We start from the raw sequence: 24776 nt of genomic DNA, 5'->3' as shown, positions 1-24776 counted from the left end.
AAAACCATAATATTAATATTGAGACAACAATTCCACAGGTTCTTCCATAAAAGCACCATTCAAACCTAATTTAAACTGACAGGGCAAAAATGAGAGTTTTAGACTGACTATTGTATTAAGAACAATCACATTTTCATTTGGATAAACGTTACCTGTGTGTCAGGTGACACGGTAGCAAGTAAATACAGTATGTCCCATCGAATGTCGATAAACAAGTGGACATTTCCAATAGTGACATCAAAGTTGTTTTGAGGACAATGCAAACAGCTGCTGGCCGGCTTTTGTTTTGCACGTCTTTGATCAACGCTTCGGTGGCTTACTAATGAGACAGCATAATGATTGGACAACACTGGCTGTGTAATTCCTTTTGTTAATCTACTAATTACAAAGATGTGGTGTGTAAATGCTGACAAATATACAAGAGGTCGAGTGCTTGTGTTACAAAGCTGTCCGTACATGCCACACACCTCTGCAGTATTACCCTCTAGTGGATGAACATTGACAGGGTCCACCTACTGCAGAAAATTCAAGGGCCTGCCCAGACATTATCTGCACTGAAGTATGGCCTCCACTAGGTGGACCCATAAGCTTTACTTCCATGGGCAAGGATGCTGGAATTGAAATAACTGCAGATTTTTTTACATTTATGGACAATTTTCAAGCAGAATATGAGGATAATACGCTTAGTATTACACCTACTGGCCACATCAAGTCCACCTCCACAATCAAACACAATAATTGCATTGCAAATTCAGCCGTTACAGCATTTACCTTTACCTTTAAGTGTGTGCCTAATGAAGTGTCCAGTGAGTGCACATCCAGTCAATAATGATAATTGGAGCTGTGAAGATCATTCAAGTGTTGAGATTTATGAAGGGAACCTCATAATCTCACATCCACGTCACACTTTCCACAAATATTTCCTCAAAAAATGCTTTTGTTCTTTTTGGGTTAAACCCTTTCTCTGGCTGACCTCTCACATCATGAGCGTTAGCAAAGCTATTTTTACATCAATTGTATCATTCATGGAGTGCACTCAGAATAGCACAAAACAACAACAACAACATGCTATTATTTAACTACTTCCTAGTGGGAGATAATAATACAGCTGAGTTGGTGAGATAGCCTCAGTGCTTGAAATGCTACTACATCAGACACTTTTAATGTACTTGAATGAAATATAGTTTACATTTCTATTGCTTTACAAGAGCTTTATAAAAAATTATGTAGTAGCAGTGTTTGATTTTACACAAATATTACAAGAAAAAAGGTTTAATTTTACTTGACAAAATACAATATTACAACAAGAAAGCTATTCTATTAAAAATAAAGAAATTCTATTTTTATTAGAATAGTTAAAATTTTAAAAAAAATTACAAAAAATACCTAATTATGAGACTAAATATTTTTAATATATATATATATATATATATATATATATATATATATATATATATATATATATATATATATATAAAGAGAAAGGTCATTTCTAATCATACAAGAAAGAAAGGAAAAATTTTTACACGAAAACATGCAATAGTACAAGAAAAAAATTACAAGACAAAAAGTAAAATATGACAACAAAAATCATACTTTTTGTTCTAATATTTAATATTAGAATTACAATGAAAGTGGGGATATTAAATATTATAAAATATAATAATAATAATAATAATAATAGTAATAATAATAATAATAATAATAATAAATATTATTTTTTAAGAATAATGTTAAGGAGAAAAGTAACAATTTTATTAGAAAAGGGTGTAATACACTCCTGATCAAAATCTTAAGACAAGTTGAAAAATTGCTAGAATTTGCATTTTGCACATTTGGATTTCAATGAGGTTTTAAGTAGGGCTACAATATGTAAAAACAAGACGGGGGAGTGAGACAAAAAACATTTGGAACTTAAAATTAAACCAAAAAAAAAGAAATAGGTTAGTTATCACTTGATCAAAAGTTTAAGACCACAGGCTATGATAGCCAAAATCTGCTCAAAATGTTCATTTTCTGTCAGGCATTCACACTGTCATGCCCTCCTGATGGCTAAAACTAAGAAGCGTTCTCTTTTTGAATGTGGTGGGATTGTCGAGCTGAATAAGCAAGGCCTCTCGCAGCGTGCCTTTGCTGCTGAGGTTGGGGGCAGTAAATCAGTCATTCTACATTTTTTGAAAGATCTTGAGCATTATGGAACAAAAAAGTTAAGTGGTAGACCCAAAAAAAATCACACCTGCATTGAGCCGGAGGATCCGATTGGCTGTCCATCAGGACACAGGGCGGTCTTTGACCCAAATTAAGGCCCTTACAGGTGCCGCCTGCAGCGCAATAACCATCAGACGGCATCTGCGGGAAAAGGGTTTAAAAAACAAAAAAATAATTCAAAGACTTCGTCTCCTTCAAAGCCACAAAAATTTGTGTTTAGACTTTGCCAGGGAGCCCATCAAACATGGGACATTGAAAGGTGGAAAAAAGTTTTATTCTCTGATGAGAAAAAATGTAATCTTGATAGTCCAGATGGCTTCCAACGTTACTGGCATGACAAGGAGATCCCACCTGAGATGTTTTCTACCCGGCACAGTGGAGGCGGGTCCATCATGATCTGGGGTGCTTTTTCATTCAGTGGAACACTAGAGCTTCAGGTGGTGCAGGGTCGTCAAACGTGCAGATGTTGCAGCGGGCATCGCTCATGACTGAGGGCCCTCGTCTGTGTGGTAACAGCTGGGTTTTTCAACAGGACAACGCTGCAGTTCACAATGCTTGCTTGGCAAAAGACATCTTCACCACTTGGAGCAATGTTCCCACTAGCCTCCTGGAAACACTCACATCAAGCATGCCCAAACCCGTTTTTGAAGTGATGAACAAGAACGGTGGAGCTACTCATTACTGAGTCCTACTGAGAACATTTTTAATTCTGGTTTGGAGAGTTTTTTTCTTATTTTTTGAGCGATGGTCTTAAACTTTTGATCAGCTGATAAACAGCCTATTTCAGTTTAATTGTTGTTTTCAATAAATTACTTTTTCAAAGTGCTTTTTGTCTCACTCCCCCTTCTTGTTTTTGCATATTGTAGCTCTACTTAAAACCTCATTAAGATCCAAATGTGCAAAATGCAAATTCTAGCAATTTTTCAACTGGTCTTAAGATTTTGATCAGGTCTGTATTACAAAGGGAAAAAGGAATAATTAAGGGGAAAATGTCCTAATTCTACAAGTAAAGAGTGAAATATGAAAAAAAATAATTAATTTGACAAGACAATAAGTGTAATATTAGAAAGAAAAAGGTCATTATTAATAAGGGAAAAAAATCATATTACAAGAAAAAAGTATTAAATTTTTTTTAAAATGTGTATTATTACAATTTCAAAAATGTCATCACTTCACAAGAAAAAGTATGACATTACATGAATAAGAGAAAAAAAAAAATTAAGGGTTGTCAATGTATGACTGTGAGTGGGAAGCTACAAAGACACTTTTTATGGATTTTCACTCCGACTTCGCAAGCTTTCTACTCCACACGACCCCCATGTGTGCTATCATATGCAGACTTCACAGTCTTTTCTGCCACGGGGATGCGAGGCGGCTGAGCTAACAGCGCGTGTACACTTTTCAAGCCAACAAAATGTGGAAAAAAACACACCAGGATGCAGTTTTGACACTGCAGTGTCACCCCACCAAAGCAAACTTGATGTGTTTCAGCTGAAAACAAACTCCACATGCACAGAGCATTGAATGTGGTACAGTACATTACTAGCAGTCGTGTGTTTCAAGTACTGTATAACCCCCCCCAACGCACATGCTAATCTCTGGCTAAGCCACAACACGCAGAGAAAGTGGCCTGCGCAGCACATTCCTTTGTAGCGGAACAACAGCTATGAGAAGTTGAGCTACATCCACGCAGACCTCCACTATTGCAGCATGGAAACAGGAGTTCAGAACATACAGCAGTTGGTCAATAAAAATTGTTGTATTGCACTTGGCTGTGCCACCATTGACGCATGCGCCAGAGTATTTTTAGTGTGATGTTGTGATGCTCCAGTAGGACATGAGAAAGTGCATTTTTGTGTGTTTTATTTTCTTTCCCAGGGCACCGATTGATGAAACATGTCAACATTCTGGCCCGAGTCTGCTTGTGATGAGACTAGTAAACAAAGTGTCCCTTGAGGACACGCTCTATTCTTGTATGCCTGAACTTGTATCATCTGTAATAAAACAAGCGTTAATTACACGGATGCAACCCGTATACACGCCTCACTGCCACTGCATGTGGCGTGATCACTTAGCACTCAGCCAGGCGCACTTTGGTTACATTGAAAGGGATTCTGCAGGGCTGTAATTAGTAGTGTGAGGAGTTCACTGCGGCTTAAACTGCACAACGGGGTTGAAAAACCTTCCCTTTTCTCTCTTTGACTTCTCAGACACCAGGGCTAGGCAATATATCAATATTATTAATAAATCGATATTTCTTTTAAGCACGATGTCAAAAACAAGCATATCGTTAATATCGATATAGACTGGATTTGCGCCGTAACCCTTGGCTTGTCTCACTCATCTCTCTGCGCTATGTGAGAGCTTCTGCCCCGCCTCCCTCCATGCATGCAGTAGGAGGAAGGAGGGGTGGAGCAGAAGCCTGACAGCTCCGTCTTCCACGAAAATGGAGGACACGACATCGCCTGCGGTGGAAGAATTAGTCAGAATGTGGCCCGAATACTTCGTTGTAGCTCAGCAATTTGGCGGTATTTCGGATTCAGAGCATAAAAAAAATATTTTTCACCACCTTAAAACTTGGCACAAACTCCAATACGGGGAATGTGTGAAGCTGCGCTCTGGCTGCACAACTCTCGCCACAACACAAAGCTCACTTGCTTAGCACAACAAGCTTTACCACAAATGTACAAGGAAGCCAGACAGTTGCTAATCCTGATGCAGTTAACAGGTTGGTTTTCCTGGCACAAAATAAGGACATGCTTGTGTCTTTTAAAAATGTTTGCCTAAAAAATACTACTGTTCAATTTAAATTATTTTTGAGTTGCTGAGTTGCTAAAAATGTCCTCTTAAACCGGGCACTCCTTCATATTTTTTGCTTTTCTTACTAGCTGAGTATTTCAGTATAGGTTTGTTATAAAAAAATATACATATATTTGACTTTTTCTATATTTATAATGTGCATCTTGTATGAAGCTTTAAAATGTCAAAAAATTTCCTCGTTAAGTATTTCTTTTAATAAAATAACTTGACACAAATATTTGGCTGTGACTTTGTCTAAACTAAGTTTGCTGAAAAAATATCGGGATATATATCGTATAACGATATTCAAACTAAATATTGGGATATGAGTTTTGGTCCATAACGCCCAGCCCTATCAGACACTAAGACAAATTATTATTATTATTTTTATAAATGAGACCATCAGCGCTAACAAGGATATACAATAACCATCTATTGTGCTCTTCTCAAGAAGTTATTGCCTGCATAACAATGATGCAAAATGTCTTTGAATCACCTAATAATGATCCCCCTATGAAGCAAATAAAAGTGGACACCCAATCGAACCCTTGGCCACTCCACAAGATAAAGAATAAGAACAGCACAATTTGTATTCATCAAAGACCAGTGTGAGAACACAATTTTTTTTCAAACAAATACCCATCATTACCACTTATGCACTTCATATTTCTTCATCTTTAATGCATTTTGCTTTCTCTTCTCCCTCAAACAGTCCTTACTCCAAGAAAGATCTTTTTCCACCAATAAAATTTAATTTTCATTCTCTCACAAGAGTGTTGCTCCTTCCCTCTCTCACCCTGCTCATATTCCACCCTCCCTCATATAATCCCATATTCTTTGGCACACGTCATTAGCTGTAGCAATAAACACACAGGGCCATGGCGAGATAGCCCAGAAAAACTCCTTGGTTTAGCCAATATTTTTAGAGAGTAATTTTAAACAATTGGATGAATCTTTGACTGAAGATCAGGTTGAAGCTTGAAAATTAAACTTAGTGTTAGAATTAGGTTGGATTTTGTTAGGAATGTTACAATGAGGCACTTTGTCAGAGGGTTCATGTTGAGCAAAAACAAGTCATTGGAGGGAATGGCAACAACACCACTTTCAATGCCATGGTGGAAAGTTCTGGATAGTTCATTTAAACTTAAATCCAAAATGACGGAACAAAAGACTTCACACAAAGCATTCGGCGTGCTTGTGCGCCTGTAAGTGACATAACTATATTTTAAGTAGCTACTATCATAATGTAGGCTGACTTTCTGGTCTTCCCATTATCCTATGGCTTGGGAAGTTTTTCAGATGCAGCCCCACTGAGAAAACTTGTTAACATAGTTTTCATTTCACTTAAGCACGAGCCAACTTTGACCCGAAAGTGACGGCTATGTAAAATAAATTGATTGCACATTATTCCTAAAAACATTATTTCTGAAAAGGATACACATTTACAGTGGATCCCTGGCAAATTCGCAATTCAGCATTCACGGCCGTGCAAATTTGCAGATTTTTGGTCAAAATATTATTTTTTTATTTAAATTTTTCTCTCAAAATAAGCATTTTTTTCTGCAGAAGAGACATATCAGTCACCATAAATCAGTAATAATTTATAAATAAGTGATAACACTGTTCAAATTTACAGCATCCATGTACCACACCCACATGTTTATGTCTTTAGGCTTCACTGATCATGTTTTTTCATCAGGCGTTGCGGCTTATACAGCGGTGCAGCTAAGATGTGATCATGTTCTAATCTCGTAATATCTCTTATTCTTCAGAACTACTATTAATCGTTAAAATATGTATTTCGGAAAACAATATTACTAACATAACATTACAACGGCAAAACAAGCTCAGGAAACAACCAAGAAGTGCAGAGAAGCCACCATTCTCGGCATTTGCTAACCCTGTCGCTCTCGTTGAGTAGAGTCGGGCATGCATGCACATGCTGCAGTTTACAGCGAGCAACAACAAGCACAATTTATACTAAAATAAAATGTAAAACATTGTTGGAGTTGGATTATTCAATAAACACCAGAAATATACCGCCAAGATTGCAAATCCTGTATTGCTGAATGAAAACAAAAAGGGAAAGTGACATAAAAGAGAGTACGTATTGGAATTTGTGCAGTGATCGCATTGTTGCGTTACCTGCATCCGCCAGGACGCAATATGATGACTCAAAGGCAAACCATGGTATCCCTGGTCCGATTGTACCGTGGTTCTTATGAAGTCCAGAGCAATAACTCAGAAATAGTGTGTAATATCCAGCAATTCCCCAACTGACCCTACGTAAAACTTACGCTGTGTACGTAGCGCCACAGGCATACACGTCATATCTGCTCACTTATACGATACAGGTACATCAATAAATAGAAATACAGATACAATAAACCATATAAAACAAATAACACCATCCTTTCAAAGTGGAAAAATAACAAATGACAAATGTCGTAAAGTTAAAGTTATGGTGTGAATGAATTATCAGTAATAGACATGGGGAAGGGGTAGGATTAAATCTAAAATCTGTTTCTTCCTTTTCAGTCATGTTGAACTATGCAAATGTAACCATTTGATGTTCCTTCATATAACTTGTTAGGCATGTCTGAAACAAATAAACATACCATATCAATCTACTAATTTAATTTCTACTACGTTATAGGCTTCTGCAGTCTATGTGTATGCTACCGGTCCCGCCTCCCCACACCGAGACAAAGAGACTATATGACTGACAAAAGGGCTCACTCCGGTCATGTCTTTTTCTATAGAACAAAGGCACCATGGGGCTGAAACCAATGCACAGAGTGAATCCTCTTCCTGGAGGCAGAAGACGAGGTAAACAGACACGCATGCACATGGCAATATATACAAGCCAGCAAATTTACACAGTTCATTTTCATTTATTGTGTGATTAATTCATCAATTTATTATCGTCCCAGGCCTAGTGCCAGTTTTTTGTGAACAAGAAATCTTGTCACGTTTTAATCTCGCGAGAACTTGTGACACAAGATCTTGCGACCGGTACTGGGCCGCGACCCGCTGGTTGTGTACCCTGAGTTAGTTATATAACATAGATGTTTAACACATTTTAAAGATGACAACTGCAGTTCATTGTGTGTCAGTAGCTCATATAGTGTTTTGCTGGCAACTCTGACTTATTTGAATGGCTTCATTATTACAGCAGCTCCGCTCGGGTCGTATTCCTGAAACCACAAAAGACTCGTAAAAGAAAACACGCCGCCAAAATCATAAACCACACTCCAGGCGGCGTGTGGATGCCTCTGCATGTGAGTAACCGTAGACAGTGTTGGGTTCTGTTGTGGTAGTCCGGTGTGTGTACCAGCGAAGCCACAGAAAACACAAGAACATCCATGTTGGGTGTCGTAAAAATGCAAAACAACAGAGGCATATGCAAACTTGCCCGTATATAGCCTCTTTGTGTTTGAATACCTGCAACAGTTTACATGAGGGGTTGTAACACTATCAAGAACTTTAATTACAGTTCTACTCCTGTCTTGCTCATTTGCCATCCTGTCAATTTCTGTGGCTTTAGCAACTCTGCGTAGTGCATTTACACACTTGGACAGAAGGCTCAGTCATGGGTCTGTCAGTAATATGGGGAGCAGAACCAACAGGGGGAATAAATCACTTTTCCGCAGCGGAGAGCCTTCCCTAAACAAAGAGCCTGTGTGTGTGTGTGTGTGTGTGTGTGTGTGTGTGTGTGTGTGTGTGCGTATGAGTATGTGCGTGTCAGTCTATCAGCATACTTTTTGGACCAATTATTCATCTTTAATGCATAACAGGCAGAAAATCTCAACCCAAATAGTAGGAGAAAGCAGAGAGGTAAATTAGCAAAAACCACAGCCATGGAGCGCGGCACTCCAAGAGAAATGAGAACTTGAGAAATAAAACCTCACCCAAACCGATGCCTTATCGTCAGTGGAAATTTTCGCATCCCATTAAACTCAAGACCATGGTTACTATGGAGCCGGAACACTGGCATAAAGTGTTGGCATTGAAAATACTTTTTAAAATAATGTATCTACACTGAAGTATTTATCCACTGAAAAACAAAACACACATTTTCTAGTACAATATTTTTAATATGATATGTTTTTCAATGTCATCCTTCAGATTTCTCCATCATGTTCATTGTTTTCCTTTGAAGTACTTTTATTTTTCAGTTTTGTTGTTTTTCAAAGTCAACTTTTTACTTTTGTACTTGTGACTTAACCGCAGTCTTTCAGCGTGTAAGGGAGGAGCTAGGAGCATGTGAACCACAGCAGCCTCTCCTCTCCAGAAGAATGAATGTGAAAACCAGGAAGTTGACATTGAAAAACATATTCAAACATATTTTAAAGTAAGTAAATATTTTAAATTTAATGGGAGTATTCTGGTTCCATATGTAAAGTGTCATAAAAAGCACCATAAAACTTCCCATGAGAGTTCTCGGACTTATGAGCCATTAAGTTGAAAGTTAAAAAAAAAAAAAATTATGGAAAATCAGGAAGATAGGATCAGGTTGAGATTGGACAAACAACAACACTGATCGGAAAGTCATATACACATCATAATATATACTTTTTAAAAATCTGTTTTTCAATGGAATCTTTTTCAGTGCCAATAGTTGTTTCAGTGTAAAGACAAAAGCCAAAATGCATTTTTAATGCCAAAAGTTAATGGTGGTGTTCTGGCTCCATACATAGAGTAACTCCAGGTAAAGTGTCAGTGATGTAACGCCATAAAACTTGACTAGCTCTCATGGAACCTCATGAACCTTGGCGTAGTATGATTTTGGAAAGTATTTAACAGTGATCATCATGTATGATGCATTCGTGAATAGTTGCAGGAGGTTTCAATGTCAAATCTTTGCACCTTTGAACGATACAAGTGCTAATGCACACATGCAACATGCAAATGCCACTTTTCACTTTTAGCAGCCCCCATACCTTGTGTATCTTGGCCCAGACAAAGTGCAACATTGTCCTGCAGATTCTAGGGCGTTCCCCCACGTTGCGCATTACGATTTGGCGAATATCCCTCTTGCTTGGTCGCCATGTCAAGCGGCAAACTACCTCCTCCCAGGCCTCCTCGGAGATGCGTCCTGTGGGCAGTGTCTTGACGATTGCTCTGGTTCCAGTGCAAACCGACTTGGTCATCTTACACACAGACAAGTCAATGCATCTGAACGTTTTTGCAGAAAGACATCAAAATGAAGTGCAACTTTGCAAATATGTACCTTCTGATTGTTCTTAAAGAACCGCCTCACCAGGACGGTGGAACGATCCTTGCGGTTCCTAACGAACTCTGAGTTATCCTCTTCGGCCTCCCCATCGCTACTATTACTGCTGCTGCCGCCACTGCAGCTCCTGTCCCTACCATCCAATGACATCCGCTCGTCCTGCATGGATTCAAGCGACGCCCGTCGCAGGAAGAACGTCTCCAAAGAGCTTCTATTCCGCCTGCTGTCCAGACCCTCTAAGCTCTCATGTTCGTTTTTGACGTGGTGCCTGCGAATGTGTCCGTTGTGGCGTCGCTGCCGGCGAACAGGTAGCAGGGGGGAGCTACAGGGAGAGGACACCAGTGAGTTGGGTTCACTGGAGGGACTGCAGCAGGATAGCGTTGTCTAAAAGTAAAAAATATTAAAACAATTACATAAATAGTGCAAGGAGAACACTACTAAAGCCATGTTTCCAGTTTGGTTTGGCATTTCCATTGTCAAAAGTAATACTTTTTGCTGCGGTACGAGGGATCCCTTGTTGGATTCGCCAAGTAAAGCATGTATAAACAAATAAAAGTGGACTTAAAACTGAAACCTGGGGCATTCCGCAGGATAAGATAGGATTTGTATGTATCACATACAATGGTGAGTACACAGTTTGTGCACAGTGGTTGACATCTTTTTCCACTTCTTAGGCAGATGAGAAGGTTAAAACGTGAAATGCATGCAGCCTTTATGCAAAATAGCTGATGCTACACTAATTTGACATTTGACAAAAAGTCTTTGTTGGAATACTGGGAAAAGCAGTATTAGTCAATTAATTTTGGGATAATCTTTCTCTGAATGTTCTGAACTCCTGTTAGCCTTCTAAAGTTATGTTGTTCTTCTTTAGAGAGACTGAATCAACAGCCCCAACAGCCAGATAGTGTACTCCATCGCTACTATGAATGATAATACAGGTAATATGGAAGTAGCATTGCGCAATGCAGGATTGATGCTTTACGCCCACTATAAACGCACAATCCAACCTTCACTTGGTGTTCCCAGCGTCACTCACTCACAACGTGCAGCTGTTCTTTTCTTCTGAGTTGAACATTTGCTGCGGTGTTAATGTCCAGAAGCTGTAGTAATTTTACCTTTGATCAAACATACCTAACATTTGTCCGATTAAAACACAACTGCTGCATTCTATCAAAACATGTAAAAGTAGAGTCTATTTTAAAAATGCACTACTTTTGGTACGGCACAGTAAGCATCATGGGAACTGCAGTTCTTTTATGATAAACATAAAGCTGATCTACTTGAATTCTACAATCTATTTTCCATGTCTTCACAGGTAGAAGCAGCTACAACTGTCGTCATTATTTTAACTTTTAAAATGTTTTGTTTTGTTCAAATTTGTGAAAAAACAGTTAATGTTAATAATTAACAGTAATTAACAGTTAACAGTTAATAATCATGCTAAGGTCATGCTTGCAAATTTATAAAACATTTCTAAATGTACCTGTATTGTTTTGTGACTCAGTTAAATTAAAAAGTCTGTCCAGTCCTAGTTTGTCAATGTAGTTTTCTTAAATGCAATGTTATAACGTCTTGTCTCGTTCTCGTGAACCTTCTGTCCAATCGTGTATCATCGCATCTCGTGACACCCCTAATAATAACCATTCCTTAGCTACACAGGGCTGTTGTCCTGGACTGGACTGCTATCCATAGGCCAGCGTAGGGTTTGTAACCGTATTGTGCCAAACTGAAACATAGCGCTTGGTGTAAACGCAGGCTAACCCCCCGCTGTCATTGCTACCTTACGGAACTCCAGCGTTGACACAGGCAGGCTGGAGCGACGGACGTGCCGCCGGTTGGGCCAAAAGATGCTGACACTGAGCGACGGACTGTCAACGGGGCTGGAGCTGGAGCTGAGGTTGGAAGTGGGACTGTGGCAACAATTTCCTGGGTTGTCACGCTGGGTAAAACCACCCTCGCCACCAAAGTCCAGCTGGCACAAAGATCGTCCTGAACCAAGCTTTGACGTTAGTCCTTCTATTCTTTTGCCAACCAAGAGCTTCTCCTTAAAATATTTCTTGTCCAAAATGTCGTCTTTCTCACAGTCACACAACAACTTCCTGTAGTAAAGGCAAGCGGGGCTGCTGCGCTGCTTTGGCACCCACGATTGGTCCAGGTGCTGACCGACTTCCCGGCCGTCATTTGACTGTCTGGTCTCCCTGCCGGACGGAGGTGTTGAACGCTTATCCAGGACAACGGTCCCAACTGGGGTTTGATTTTCTTCGGTGGCCATCGTGTCTGCAGGCAGCGGGTTGTACTCCTGTTGGGAGAAAAGAAGTCAGATTTTACTGTCAGAGACAATAAACGTTCTTTAATTATCTGAGCTGTTTCAGCCGCCAGTCATATTTGTTCCTCTAATTGAAGACTCCATAAAGCAGCAGAAGGAAATGAGCTCTGCAGAGGAAATTAACTCTGCAGTTTTATTACATATGAAGGCAGTATTCTTATGTTTAAAAATGTGGAGAAATGAGCTCTTCATAAAAATGAGAAAAGTAATAAATGAACCACCATTGTCATGGTTCAGTACGTACCTCCGTTTTAAAGTCACGTTTCAGGAACAAAATGTAGAATACAAAACTGCGTAGCTACCAAATAGTTTGCAAGGTTTTTTTTCAGAAAGTGCACCCAAGTGAACAGTGTGAAAATCTGAATTGCTATTTTATTTTGGGAAATTAAAGTTTCTGCCTGAAATGCAGCATTAATAGTTCCAGCCCGTTCTCCTATATCGACTGCACACTGCTTTCATCTTATCCACCTGTCATTGTCCGTTTACTTATTTCACCGCAAAAGCCAAGCGAGAGACGTCAAAGATGCAAGAGGGAAGCTCCAAGGCACAATCGCAAGCCATGACTCCCTCTAACCAAAGGCAGAGCTGCACTGTATCTGTTTACTAGACGTGTGAATATATCGTGAGACAGTTACGCTTTCGGTCCCTTACGTAATGTGTTCTGTGAGGTACGCCTTTATATCCTACTGAAAAATCAGTCTAGAAATACATGTACCATTACACTCCTAGAATCTATGCTACAGTATGTCACAGTACTCACACAGATGATCAGATGGATCTAAACCGGGTCATGATAACACAAAAGTCCATTTCCTTCCTTTGAAGTTCCATCATGGGAACAATTCTGTCTAATGAAGTGTCCAAAGACCTCTTGAGTGGTGTGTTTTGAAGTGGAAACAGAAGCTTGTGCAGCTGCAAGAAGTGCCTGATAACAAAACTGCAGATGTGACCCTGGAGGCTTGAGGAATGTCCTTGATAGTGCAGCTTACTACAAGGCTGGGTATGTGTGCTGGGTCCGGACATGTAACTCTGGTATTTGCAGTATTTGCAGGTCCTGAGGTGAAAACACAAAAGGAACACAAGTCATCAATCACTATTTGTTGACATCTACAACTTAATTGTTACAAAAAAGATACAGACAAATAGTAAAACTTGCCAGCCTTCTCTCAATCCCTACTGTGCCCTCTTTGGTCACCAGTGTTCTTATCTGTAGCCATTCAGCTAAATCACTGCAGTACTACATGAGCCTTTGTGACCAAAACAACTGCAGCAACAAGACAAAATGACAGCCTAGCTGGCTTTCATGCAATTGGCATAGAAACATTTGTGGTGCACCCTATCGGTTGTGATCAAAATGCAGAGTTTTATAATCACTAGCCAAATGGACAATAACTTATGGCAAATTATATGCAAAGTCCCAAAAATGTTAGGGCTGATGGCAGCCATGTTTTTGAAACGACAGTATCTTGCTCAAATTTTACAGACTTGCGCTTGCTAGTCCCCTAAAGGTGTGTACCAAATTTTGTGCTGACCCAATGATGCCCATGGATTTGTGCGAGAAATTTAATGTCAATCCAACTAATGGGGTTTAATAACAGGGCTGCCATTTGGTGTATTTTGTCAGGAAAAATAATAGCACAGGCAACACAGTACGGGTGCATGTTTTGACACATTTTCACCCATTTGTGTGCAGCGCTTCAGGAGTAGAAAAGTTAGTTTACACAAACGTACAGACATGACTGTATGTAGTAGTATAAGACCTAGATAAAAGTCTCAAAATGACAGGGATGTCTTATTCTGAGTCTATATACCCAGAATATATTTTATACATGCAAACCAGAAGGTGGTGGTATATGACTGAAGCGGAACTATGCCAGTCAGAGTTTTTCTTCCCATCACTCACAAACAAAACTTGTTACTGTACACTACAAAGTATGTCACACTTTTCTCATAATATATATATATATATTAGTGGTGTCACAAGATCTTGCAAGATTAAAACGTTACAAGATTTCTCATTCAGAAAAAAACTGTCTCATGTGAATTAGGCCTGGGACGATAATAAATTTATTAATCACAAAAAAAAAAATTAACTCGATAATTTTGCCGGCCTCAATACATTGCCATGTGAATGAGTGTCAACACCTTGACGCGTACGTTCCATAGAACAACGGGATGAACGAAGTGAGCCCTTTCATCAGTCATACAGTCTCTTTGTCTCAGTGGGTGGAGGCAGCCTTTTCTAAAGCAGCAGAATTGCCCAGTGTCTTTCTTATGGTGGAGTCATGAACACTGACCTCAGGTCTTCGGATGTTGCTGTGGCATTACAGGTTCGATATATCTGTGGAACTGTCGACACACAACTTTGGGTTTATCCACTTGCCTTTGTCCATCCGTAATTTTAACAGGGAAGCCAAAGTGTTCCCAAACAGGAGACCGTAGTGAGATTGCAGGGTCTTCTCGCTCAGGCTTCTCCATTGCATTTGCCACGATGCCATTTGTCAAGCCTGCGACCTACTAGCGTTCCTCCCCCTCAGCCAGTAGTGTCCGACACTCAGAGGCGTCCGTTCGGGAACTCGGCCAGGACTTTAGTTCCGCGTGAAGCGCTTAGATCACTCCAGTAATATACTTAATCAGAAAAATAACATAAAATATAACTGAAACGGTACGCAAGTGGACCGAACCGAACATGCAGAACCAAAACGGTTCAATACATCCATGCGAACCGTTACACCCCTGCTATACTGTGTATACTGTATATATATTAGGGGTGTTCATATACATACATACATGCATACATACATACTCGATCATAATAGGTAAATATCGACATACTCGATCATAATAGGTAAATATCGGCAAAGTGGGATTCCTTATTCACAAATGGAATATTTTTGTAGTTAGAGAAAACACGTTTACAACCTTCTAAATACGTTTTTTACCATTATTAGAGCCCTCTAGACATGGAATAACACCGCTACAGTCACCTCTACAGTCATATTACCCAATATAGTAGTAGACATAATGACAGAAAATAAGACATATTAGACATAAATAAAACATTACATAAACTCACAGGTTAGCATTAGGAGAGTTCCTTGATGTTTTTTTCTGAACAGCATACTTCCTGGACTTGCTATTGTCTGATCAATGTAATGTAAAGGCGGCTGAATGACAACATGTCAGGATGGCTGTAAATTAGTCAGTTATTTGAAATAGACACAGGGCACTACGTCTTACAGGCCGAAGCTCAAAACACAGTATGAACAGTTCGACACTTCCTAGTTCTCTTCTTCAGATTTATTTCCTAAAAGATAGCTCTAACCCAGCATACCGAACATCACTGCCCTCTATAGCCCGCTGCCCTCTAAACAGCAGCTCGGAACTACACAACAAACCCGTCACTAACAGTAACATTACTGACACCTTGTGACCAGTGTAGAATACTGCAAATCAGATCTTTAAATGCGTCTTCTGAATGCCTTACATTTATGTTTTTGTTCATTTTGCCATTTTTATGCTTGAAAAAGCTAAATTTAGCAAATGTTCTTTGCGAATTGGCAAACACCAGAGGGGTCATCTTCTATTTGGGTCAATACGGTACAACAACACTGTCTTGTAAACGCTGGTCAAGTACTGGTATTAAACTTCCGACCTGAGTTACGTGACTCAAAGTAGGTAAGACAGGAATGTGGACGTACCAAACCCAAGGTTACAAACACGTTTATCTTGAATGTTTTCAAATGCACCATGACTCCTTCACTTTGCTATCTTCACTTGACTTTGACAAACACTTTGCTGAGTCACATGTGCAAAAATTACCGTGAAACTAATTAACACCTAATAGTAATAATAATAATAACAGGAAGAAAACGTTTTGGTTGACTGTGGCGGTTGCGCCATCTGGACTGGAAGTGGGACACCTGTGAGTGACTTGTCTGCAGTGACACCAGCCAGACAAGGAATTGAGCTGACACAATGACAAAGAATCGTTCTAACAATTGGAGGCTATTCACTCACCTCTTTGGGGAAATAACAGTGGTTTTATGATAATCGTGTCAGATTACATCACCTGCTTTTATGTTACCGGTGCATAAAGCATATTATGACTGGAAATGTGACGAACGAAGGCAAGTCGGAGCAAAGTGCACCAGTCGGAAGTTGGTGGAGTAGTATGACATCGGTTTATGTAACTGTCAGTCCCGTCATTTCACCTATCACATGTTTGGGTCCATACTAGGATAAGGGTTGAAAGGGCAGTTATAATAAAACAATTTCACCACATTGTAGTTTCAGTCAATCAGTTTGTATTGGCAGGGTTCAGACACCTGCAAAATTATTATTTTTTCATTGTAAATAAATAAATAAGCTTCAAATACCTAGTATAACGCTGTGAAAAATATAATAAATAAATACATTCAAATTATATGATATCATGCTGTAAACACTATTTATAAACAAGTCAATATATAAATCAGACTTTAAAAGACGTGGTATTATACTATAGAACAAATACACCATTAAATAAAAAAAAAAAAACACGGTATTATCATGATACAAACAATTATTAAAAATAAATAAATAATAGACATTGTAATGTGCAATAGGAAATATAAGTAAAATAAACAAATCAGAAGTTTAAAATATTATATGTAAACAATTATTAAATACATAAATAAATACATTTAAAATATGGTGCAGGTATTATGCTAGAAACAAAAATTCTGTTTAATGATAAACGGGGGCAAAAATGCAGTTACACTTTTATACAGCATGTAGGTTATCTTATTATTGCATGTCCATTAACATAAGTAGCTAACCACATAGCAAAATATGTATATATTTATATTTTAATACAGGATCACTTCAGTATCTAAGATTTAAGCCCTTTTTTAAAATCTAACAAAAGTCACTTGAAATCCTGCAGCAAAATAAAGAGGACAAAAATTTCAAAATATCTTCTTTTTGTGGTTTATCAGCTAAACTGTGACCAACCTCAAGCAAACAAAGCAAATTACTCTTCCAGGCAAAAAATCTCAGCCTCGGACCAAGATTGCAGACAGACACACACGCACGCACACACACACACAAACACACACACACACACAGATATGTACACAAAACCAGGTCACACAGAGTGACAAGTGCACTGACCAAAAAGCCTTTCCATCCATTCTGCTACAATACTGTCTATTGTGCTGATTGGGGTGATATCCACATGTACTGTCTGCTAGCATTTTTAATCATTAATACAAATCTCCACATGGAAACACATTTGTGGGCTGTGAAATGCATGCCAAAGCAGCGGATGGTGCTGTAAAAACTAAATTGAAGGCCATTTTAGCCAATCAGAAGCCTGCAGAAAGTTATTTCAGGGAGAAGGCACAAAATAACATAATACTAATGATGACTTGAATTAAAATGGAATCATACATGATGAAGTTTTTCCTGAATAACACATAAAGTAATCCAACATCGTGGTTAGTTGGTTCCAGACCGGACGGTGATAAGTGAATTTCCACAAAGTATGATTCCTTATTTATAAATCAAATATTTTCGTAGTTTGAGAAAACCTGTTTATAACCTTCTAAATACAGTTTTTAACATTGTTAGAGCCCACTAGACATGAACCAACACCCCTACAGTCACCTTTACACGCGTATTACCCATTATAGCTGACATAATGAGAGAAAATAAGCCATCTAAGCCATAAATAAGACTCATGATAATGTGTGTTGCAATAAATGTGTTTTGAAAGTGTGGCCAGGAGGTGACGTCGGGGGTTCAGAGCTGGGCTTTAGCTGGATTACGGCTACAACAGTAGCCCGTGTTATTATTATAATCATTATTATTACTAATAGTAGTAGTAGTAGTAGTATGTTATTATTATTGTGCTTGTTGTGCCATAATTCAAGTGTGAACCTTGTCTGCCTCACCGAACATCAAGAGATAAATATCTTAAATTGAAAAAATAATTAATTAAATTAATAAATGAATGTGAAAGGCACCCATCTCTACCAATGTAGACCACTACATTTCATCAACATCTTTGAATGCGTATGTTAGTTCATTTAGCCATTTTTATGCTTGAAAATGCTTCATTGAAGTCAAGAATACATAACATTTGCTTAAATATGCATATTTTTAATCTAATAATAGGCCGTAGTTGACCACGAAACACAGAAATAAGTTGCGTACAGCACTTTTTTGGAAAAAGACAATATTTTCCTAGGACTTAAAACATGAGACAACATAATAAAAGACGGTTTGCTATGACAAAGCACACAGTAAATTTACAGCCAACTACTCTCATGCTGCAATAATACAGGTGGATCTTCATTAGGCGTCCACATCATTGATATACCATAAACATGTCCATCCCTTGTAACAACGCAATGAAAGATGACTATGTATTTTGCTCTACATAAGGGAGGTCCAGTATTGCATATGAGTTCATGGGGTGAGATAGAGTTTGGAAGCAGTCCTACATCATTGTTTTCAGGCCTTCACTCGCACAAAAAAGCCTCCTCATGTTCATTCATGTGAATCATTCCCCAGCTCATCAAAAAGCATGACTCACAGCCTGGTATGTTGTGATTAGGACACAGAAGGTTTCTTTTCAAACTGACTAGACAAATGAACATGACAGCCCAGGCTGCTCAAATGTGGGGTGTTTCAGCGGGTCCTCCAAAAAACCTGGCTAAATACTGCACTTTTATATTGTGGAGGGGCCCAAATAAGAAAAAGGCTTAAAAAGGAGGACACCCCAAACTCTATCACAAATCTGCAAGCTACCGATAAACAGCCATGTGACAGTACAGACAGAATGGCAAGTTTCAATAGGAAATGGGTGAAATCTTACAGTGCGGTCTTTAAAACGGAGTAGATTAATCCACCCTCTTTGTATTTGAAGGTGTGTGTGGGGGGGTCATAACATGACTGCAACAGGACAAAAAGATTGTACTAGTTTTACATTGTGGATACTCATACATAACTTAAGTACGAGATAGAATGTATTATGTTTAATTTTATTAGTATGTTTTTTGGTGACTTTTTCCATATCAAAATGTTTTTAAATGTCATTTTTCTCAATAAATCACTTGTTTGCAGCAGAAAAACCTGCTATTTTGACAGGAGTGCATTTACCACACCTGCTTCTTTTCTTCTGGCAATCCCACACTATCCTTCACACTCTTGAGAACCTGGCAGCATACTTTTATTATTCATTTGAATAAGAACCTGTTGTGGTGCCAGCCACATGTGAAAAGACGCCGCTGTCTGTAATAAAAAATAATAAAAAGGAAAAAAGGATATAAAACGACAACCCGTAATGTGCGGCAGGTTGTGTTTCACTGTCAACACTGGGCACTCATTGCAAAACACACAAACGACTTTTCATGGCTAACAGCACATCTGGCTTTGATTAGAGGGCAGGGTGTGCAGTGGAAAGAGAGCGAAAAGCGCTATTGTGTGTATGTGTGTGTGTTTTTGTGCGTGTGCAAAGTGACAACAGAGGGAGAGGGGCTGACTGTATTTTCACTGCCAATGAGCACTAGTGTGTTTGCAACAGCAGAAGAAAAAGATGACTCATGAAGAAGACTGCTCAACTTTTAAAGGTGGGGGGGGGGGAGACGTAGAAGGAGTAGTGTCAAGATTTATGTTTGTGTGGAAGTGAGATGAGTAGAATGTGAAAGTGCTATTTTGACCCAATTATAAGATATACAGTATGATAATATATTGTCTCTGGGATGTATGAGTGACAGGAAGAAAAGCACTGAGAAGTTGTTTGACACCACCTGTTGGTTTGCATGTGTAAAATTTGTAGATCCCGAACATAAGACGACTCTCTTTCAGACTTGTTTTCTACGGAAGAAATACCATCTTATATGTGGGTGAGTAACGCAATGTAGCTACAATTTGTGCTACATAATGTGCAACAAATTACTTTAGATACGCAAACTGGTCTAACATAGTAAGGAAAAACAACTTACACCGAAACAAGACAACCCCGAAGATAAGATCAAATCACATTTTCAACTGGTAGATTGCAATGAAAAATGATATCATAATTCTTTGCTACTCGCAAGTTTGATCACCATTGTCTTAAAATGATCAGCATCGGAAATCTTGCTCTGGTGATTGCTAACCTGCTAACAACCTGTACAGCACTTTTTACAGTATGTCGAAAGGTCACTAGTGTGTGAGTGACAGGAAGAAAAGCTCTTGCCAGAAACTGTCAGTTTACATTGCATGTATAAATCTTTCAGCCTGAATATAAGACGATCTGTGTTTTTCATACTATTTTTTTTTACGGGATAGTTCGGATTTTTTGACATGAAGTTGTATGACATCCCCATCACAGCCATCTTGTTTACGTATGTGTTCCACAGTGGACGAAGATGCGAGCGTCGCAGCCATCTTCATCGCATACACAACAATGGGGAGGCAATAGCGCACATTAATACGAAGAGACAGAAAGTAACACAGAGGGATTTGTGAGATTTTTTTCGAGGAGGCATTTTTGGATGTAAATGTATTACTTTTTTTTGAACGCATATTGATTTGAGAAGCCAAACTCTGTACTTAAGTGGCCCCAGCGAAACCGAAATCCGACCAGAAATGGGCTCACAGGACCAAGTGGGGGTAAGTCACTGTCGATGCACTACACTGCTGATGGGGATGTCATACAACTTCATGTCAAAAGATCCGAACTATCCCTTTAAGTTACTGGTGAACGTGAGTGACAGGGAGAAAAGCCTCAGTTGGGGCAAAGTCATTTGTTGGCAGCTGTTGGTTTGCATGTCCAGTCATCCCTTGTTTATCACGGTTAATTGGTTCCAGATCGTGATAAGTGAATTTACGCAAAGCAGGGTTCCTTATTTATAAATGGAATATGTTCATAGTTAGAGCATAGAAAACCTGCTACAACCTCCTAAATACGTTTTTTAACATTATTACAGCCCTCTAGACATGAAATAACACCCAACATCCATATAGTCACTTTACACTTGCATTGCCCAACATAGTATGCATAATATCAGAAAATAAGCCATTTAAGATGCAAATAAGACACGTGCTCTCGTGTGTTGCTATAATCTCTAGTGGTCTAACAGTTAAAAAAAAAAAAAGTCCAAACAATATTTTATACCTGATTCTGCAGACAAATTCAGAAGCAGCAAAACATAGCATAACACATAACAGCACAAGTAAAAATTGCACTTTAGCAGCCATTTTCCCTGCACCCATCTTCAAAATATGTCATCTATCATAATAGTTTCTGACAAGAGATTTTGTCAGAATAAAATACGAATGTTAAAAAATACAGTTATAAAAGGGTTAAAATGGTGACTGCTTCACCTTGGGACAGCTTGGTTTTAATTCACTCATTTGCAATGGTTCAAAGCGGTTCAAAATGTGAATAAATTGGGGGTTAACAAATCAACATATCCTGGAATGTACTGTGTTTGATTTTAGAGGTTCCACTTGTATTTAACACCAAAACAAGACCACTGAGTAAGACAGAATGCAGTAAATTTTGCATTATTTTGTTTTTCTTTTTCCAACAGTAAAGATGCAAACGTCCGTGTAAAATGACAGATTCTAGACAACATATATATATATATATTATTATTACTAATTACAGATATATATTGGAAAAATAAAGTAAACATCATCCTCAAAATGCACTTAAAGTCAAAAGTGGTTGTACAGTGAAGGCATCATGAAGTAATAAACATCGCACTTTTACTGCCATTTTGGCAGCATCCATTTACAAAATATGTCATAATAGTTTCTGACATTTATCGTCATTTTGGTGTTGCTAACGTCCCCGGCAATAAAAGTTCAAAGGTCAGGGCATCCCAACGGGCATATATGCACTTTCAAGCATCGCCTCACACTATTAAATGTCGCCTCAAACATCATCAACAACAACAACAACTAAAGCAGTTTCATTATTTGCCACTAAAACACATTTTACTTCCCCCATATTTCAAGTTCGGATAGTTATAGTGACAACAAATGAACGATGTCGTGTTAGCTTGGCGAGACGCACGTATAGTCGTGCTCACGAACAACAAACACACACAGAAAGCGTCTCTGGTCATAGTTTAAACATCTTGAAGCCCAAACTTACCGTGTGGTGTGGTTTATATGCATCTAGCATCCATTTAAAAGAGTCAGGTGTTGGATAAGTTTGTCCCGAGTGGAAGACTTGATTGAACAGCGAGAGCTACACACTCTTTGCTGGTGCATTCAGGGACACCTTGGAAATCCGTGCTCCGAGATCACTGTCTTCGTGTTGCATGGGAAACAATATGCACTGTATACTACATGTATGAAACACATTCTATTATGTATTACGTTGATTTTTAATAATAATAATAATAATAATGTTTAATACTATTATTTTAGAGGTATGACTAAAACAATATCCGACTGTATTTGAATGCAGCATTTCAGTAGCTACTGAGCTGTGGACAAGGGGGACAGACTAGTGTATGTGCGTGCGTGTGCGTGCGTGCGTGTGTGTGTGTGTGTGTGTATGTGTGTGTGTGTCACCACATTGGAATGTCTACTCATTATGGCCAGATGTCTATTTTATGCCGTCCTATACATTATTGAGCGTTTTATTCCCCCACACCTACACTTTCAAAGTCATGGCCTCTATCTACGTCAAGGATCCCCAACTATTGGGCCGCAGCCCTGTACCGGCAGAAATACATGGAATTAAATGAACCTGTACACCTATTTTGACAATAATTGGTTTCTTTTATTCAATAATAATATACAATAAATTTATTTTACTCTGATGTCACCTTAGGAACAAGGATGGCCAGTGCATACAGGAAGAGACTACAATAAGGATTCCAAATTCAACCGAAAATAGGACATCAGTTACTTAAAATAAGGCTTTGTTGCTTGCAGGCTAATGATTATGTGCCAAAATCACTTGTGTTCGTTGTTCCATCATTGTGGATTAAAGTTAAAGTGATAACTTTCCACAATGGCATTGAATACATTGATGGTATTGCCATACAATTACTGTACTTGCATAAGACTGGATTTAAGACAGTGTAAGACCACTACCAAAACAGCACCACTGCTCTATATTAGCCTATGCTCTCCTTGAAGGCACACGCTTGTCCTTTCAACCTCACAGCCTATATAACTGCTTATTCCACTCCAACTTGGAAAATGAGGAATTATTTTCCCCACTTGTGCACTGATGGGAAGCATGATGCCATCCTGCAGGAATGTGCAATCCCCCAATCCAAAAAAAAAAAAAAAAAATCCTCAAACATCCCTCCCTAACCAGGAGGTTGTGCACACATTTTTGGGATTCCCCCATCTTCTTGATCAAAGCTATGGTCTTTTATTATACTAATACACAAAAAAATGAGCTCCCAGAGACACATCTGATATTAATAGACAGCCTTATGATAAAATATATATATATATAATACACTCACAGGAAACATTATGCCAATGCTATTTTTAATTTGAGTGATACAAGCAAATTTAAATATTATTTACTGTATATATTAAATTTATTAGGTTAATTGGCAACTCTAAATAGTCCATAGGTATGAATGTGAGTGTGAATGGTTGTTTGTCTATATGTGCCCTGCGATTGGCTGGCGACCAGTCCAGGGTGTACCCCGCCTCTCGCCCGAAGTCAGCTGGGATAGGCTCCAGCATACCCACGACCCTAGCAAGGATAAGTGGCATAGAAGATGGCTGGATGAATATTACATTTATTCAAGAAATTTATTAAATTCTTCAGTAATTAAGGTATTTTAACAACATATTTAATTATTTTTACAAAAGTATTTATAGTGTTAAATTAGTGATAAAAGGTAATGATTACGTCTCAAAAGAGGGTGCCGCTGATTGAGCATACATTAGTAGATTCCGCCCCCAAGTGTTGAAAAACACACATTACAGCCATATAAAGGACTGTTGCAATTAAGAATTATTTTAATAATTATCCATCCACCCATCAATTTCCTATGCCGCTTCTCCTCATCAGGGTCGCGGAGGTATGCTGGAGCCCATCCCAGCTGACTTCAGGGTATATAGTAACAAAACAATTTTATTTATATTTTTTAATATTTAAAATTATTTTAAAATAGTAACCACATGTTTATCAACACCTACGAGTCCGGGTGTACCCCGCCTCTCGCCCTAAATCAGCTGGGATAGGCT

At 38.6% G+C, this 24776-nt stretch overlaps 1 protein-coding gene across 7 annotated transcripts in view; it reads right to left on the bottom strand.

The window, feature by feature from the left end:
- The window catches only part of plce1 (phospholipase C, epsilon 1), an 85735-nt gene extending 62914 nt beyond the window's left edge, over window positions 1-22821 (bottom strand). For 4 of the 7 annotated variants that reach the window (XM_054767317.1, XM_054767320.1, XM_054767318.1 and 1 more), the window contains exons 1-4: window positions 22705-22815; window positions 12024-12542; window positions 10241-10627; window positions 9951-10160 (exon numbers count right to left, since the gene is read on the bottom strand). In XM_054767317.1, the coding sequence (XP_054623292.1) occupies window positions 9951-10160; window positions 10241-10627; window positions 12024-12542; window positions 22705-22734 (1146 nt within the window). In that variant the 5' untranslated portion in view covers window positions 22735-22815. Of the gene's footprint in view, window positions 1-9950; window positions 10161-10240; window positions 10628-12023; window positions 12543-13329; window positions 13624-22704 lie in introns of all 7 variants that reach the window. The other 3 variants (XM_054767321.1, XM_054767322.1, XM_054767323.1) reach the window with 3 other exon arrangements.
- Window positions 22822-24776: the final 1955 nt, after the last annotated feature.

Source organism: Dunckerocampus dactyliophorus, chromosome 2, assembly GCF_027744805.1.
Source record: "Dunckerocampus dactyliophorus isolate RoL2022-P2 chromosome 2, RoL_Ddac_1.1, whole genome shotgun sequence".
In the NCBI taxonomy this organism is placed as follows: Eukaryota; Metazoa; Chordata; class Actinopteri; order Syngnathiformes; family Syngnathidae; genus Dunckerocampus; species Dunckerocampus dactyliophorus.
Note: the sequence above shows the minus strand (reverse complement) of the source record. Positions and strands in the feature narration are given on the sequence as shown.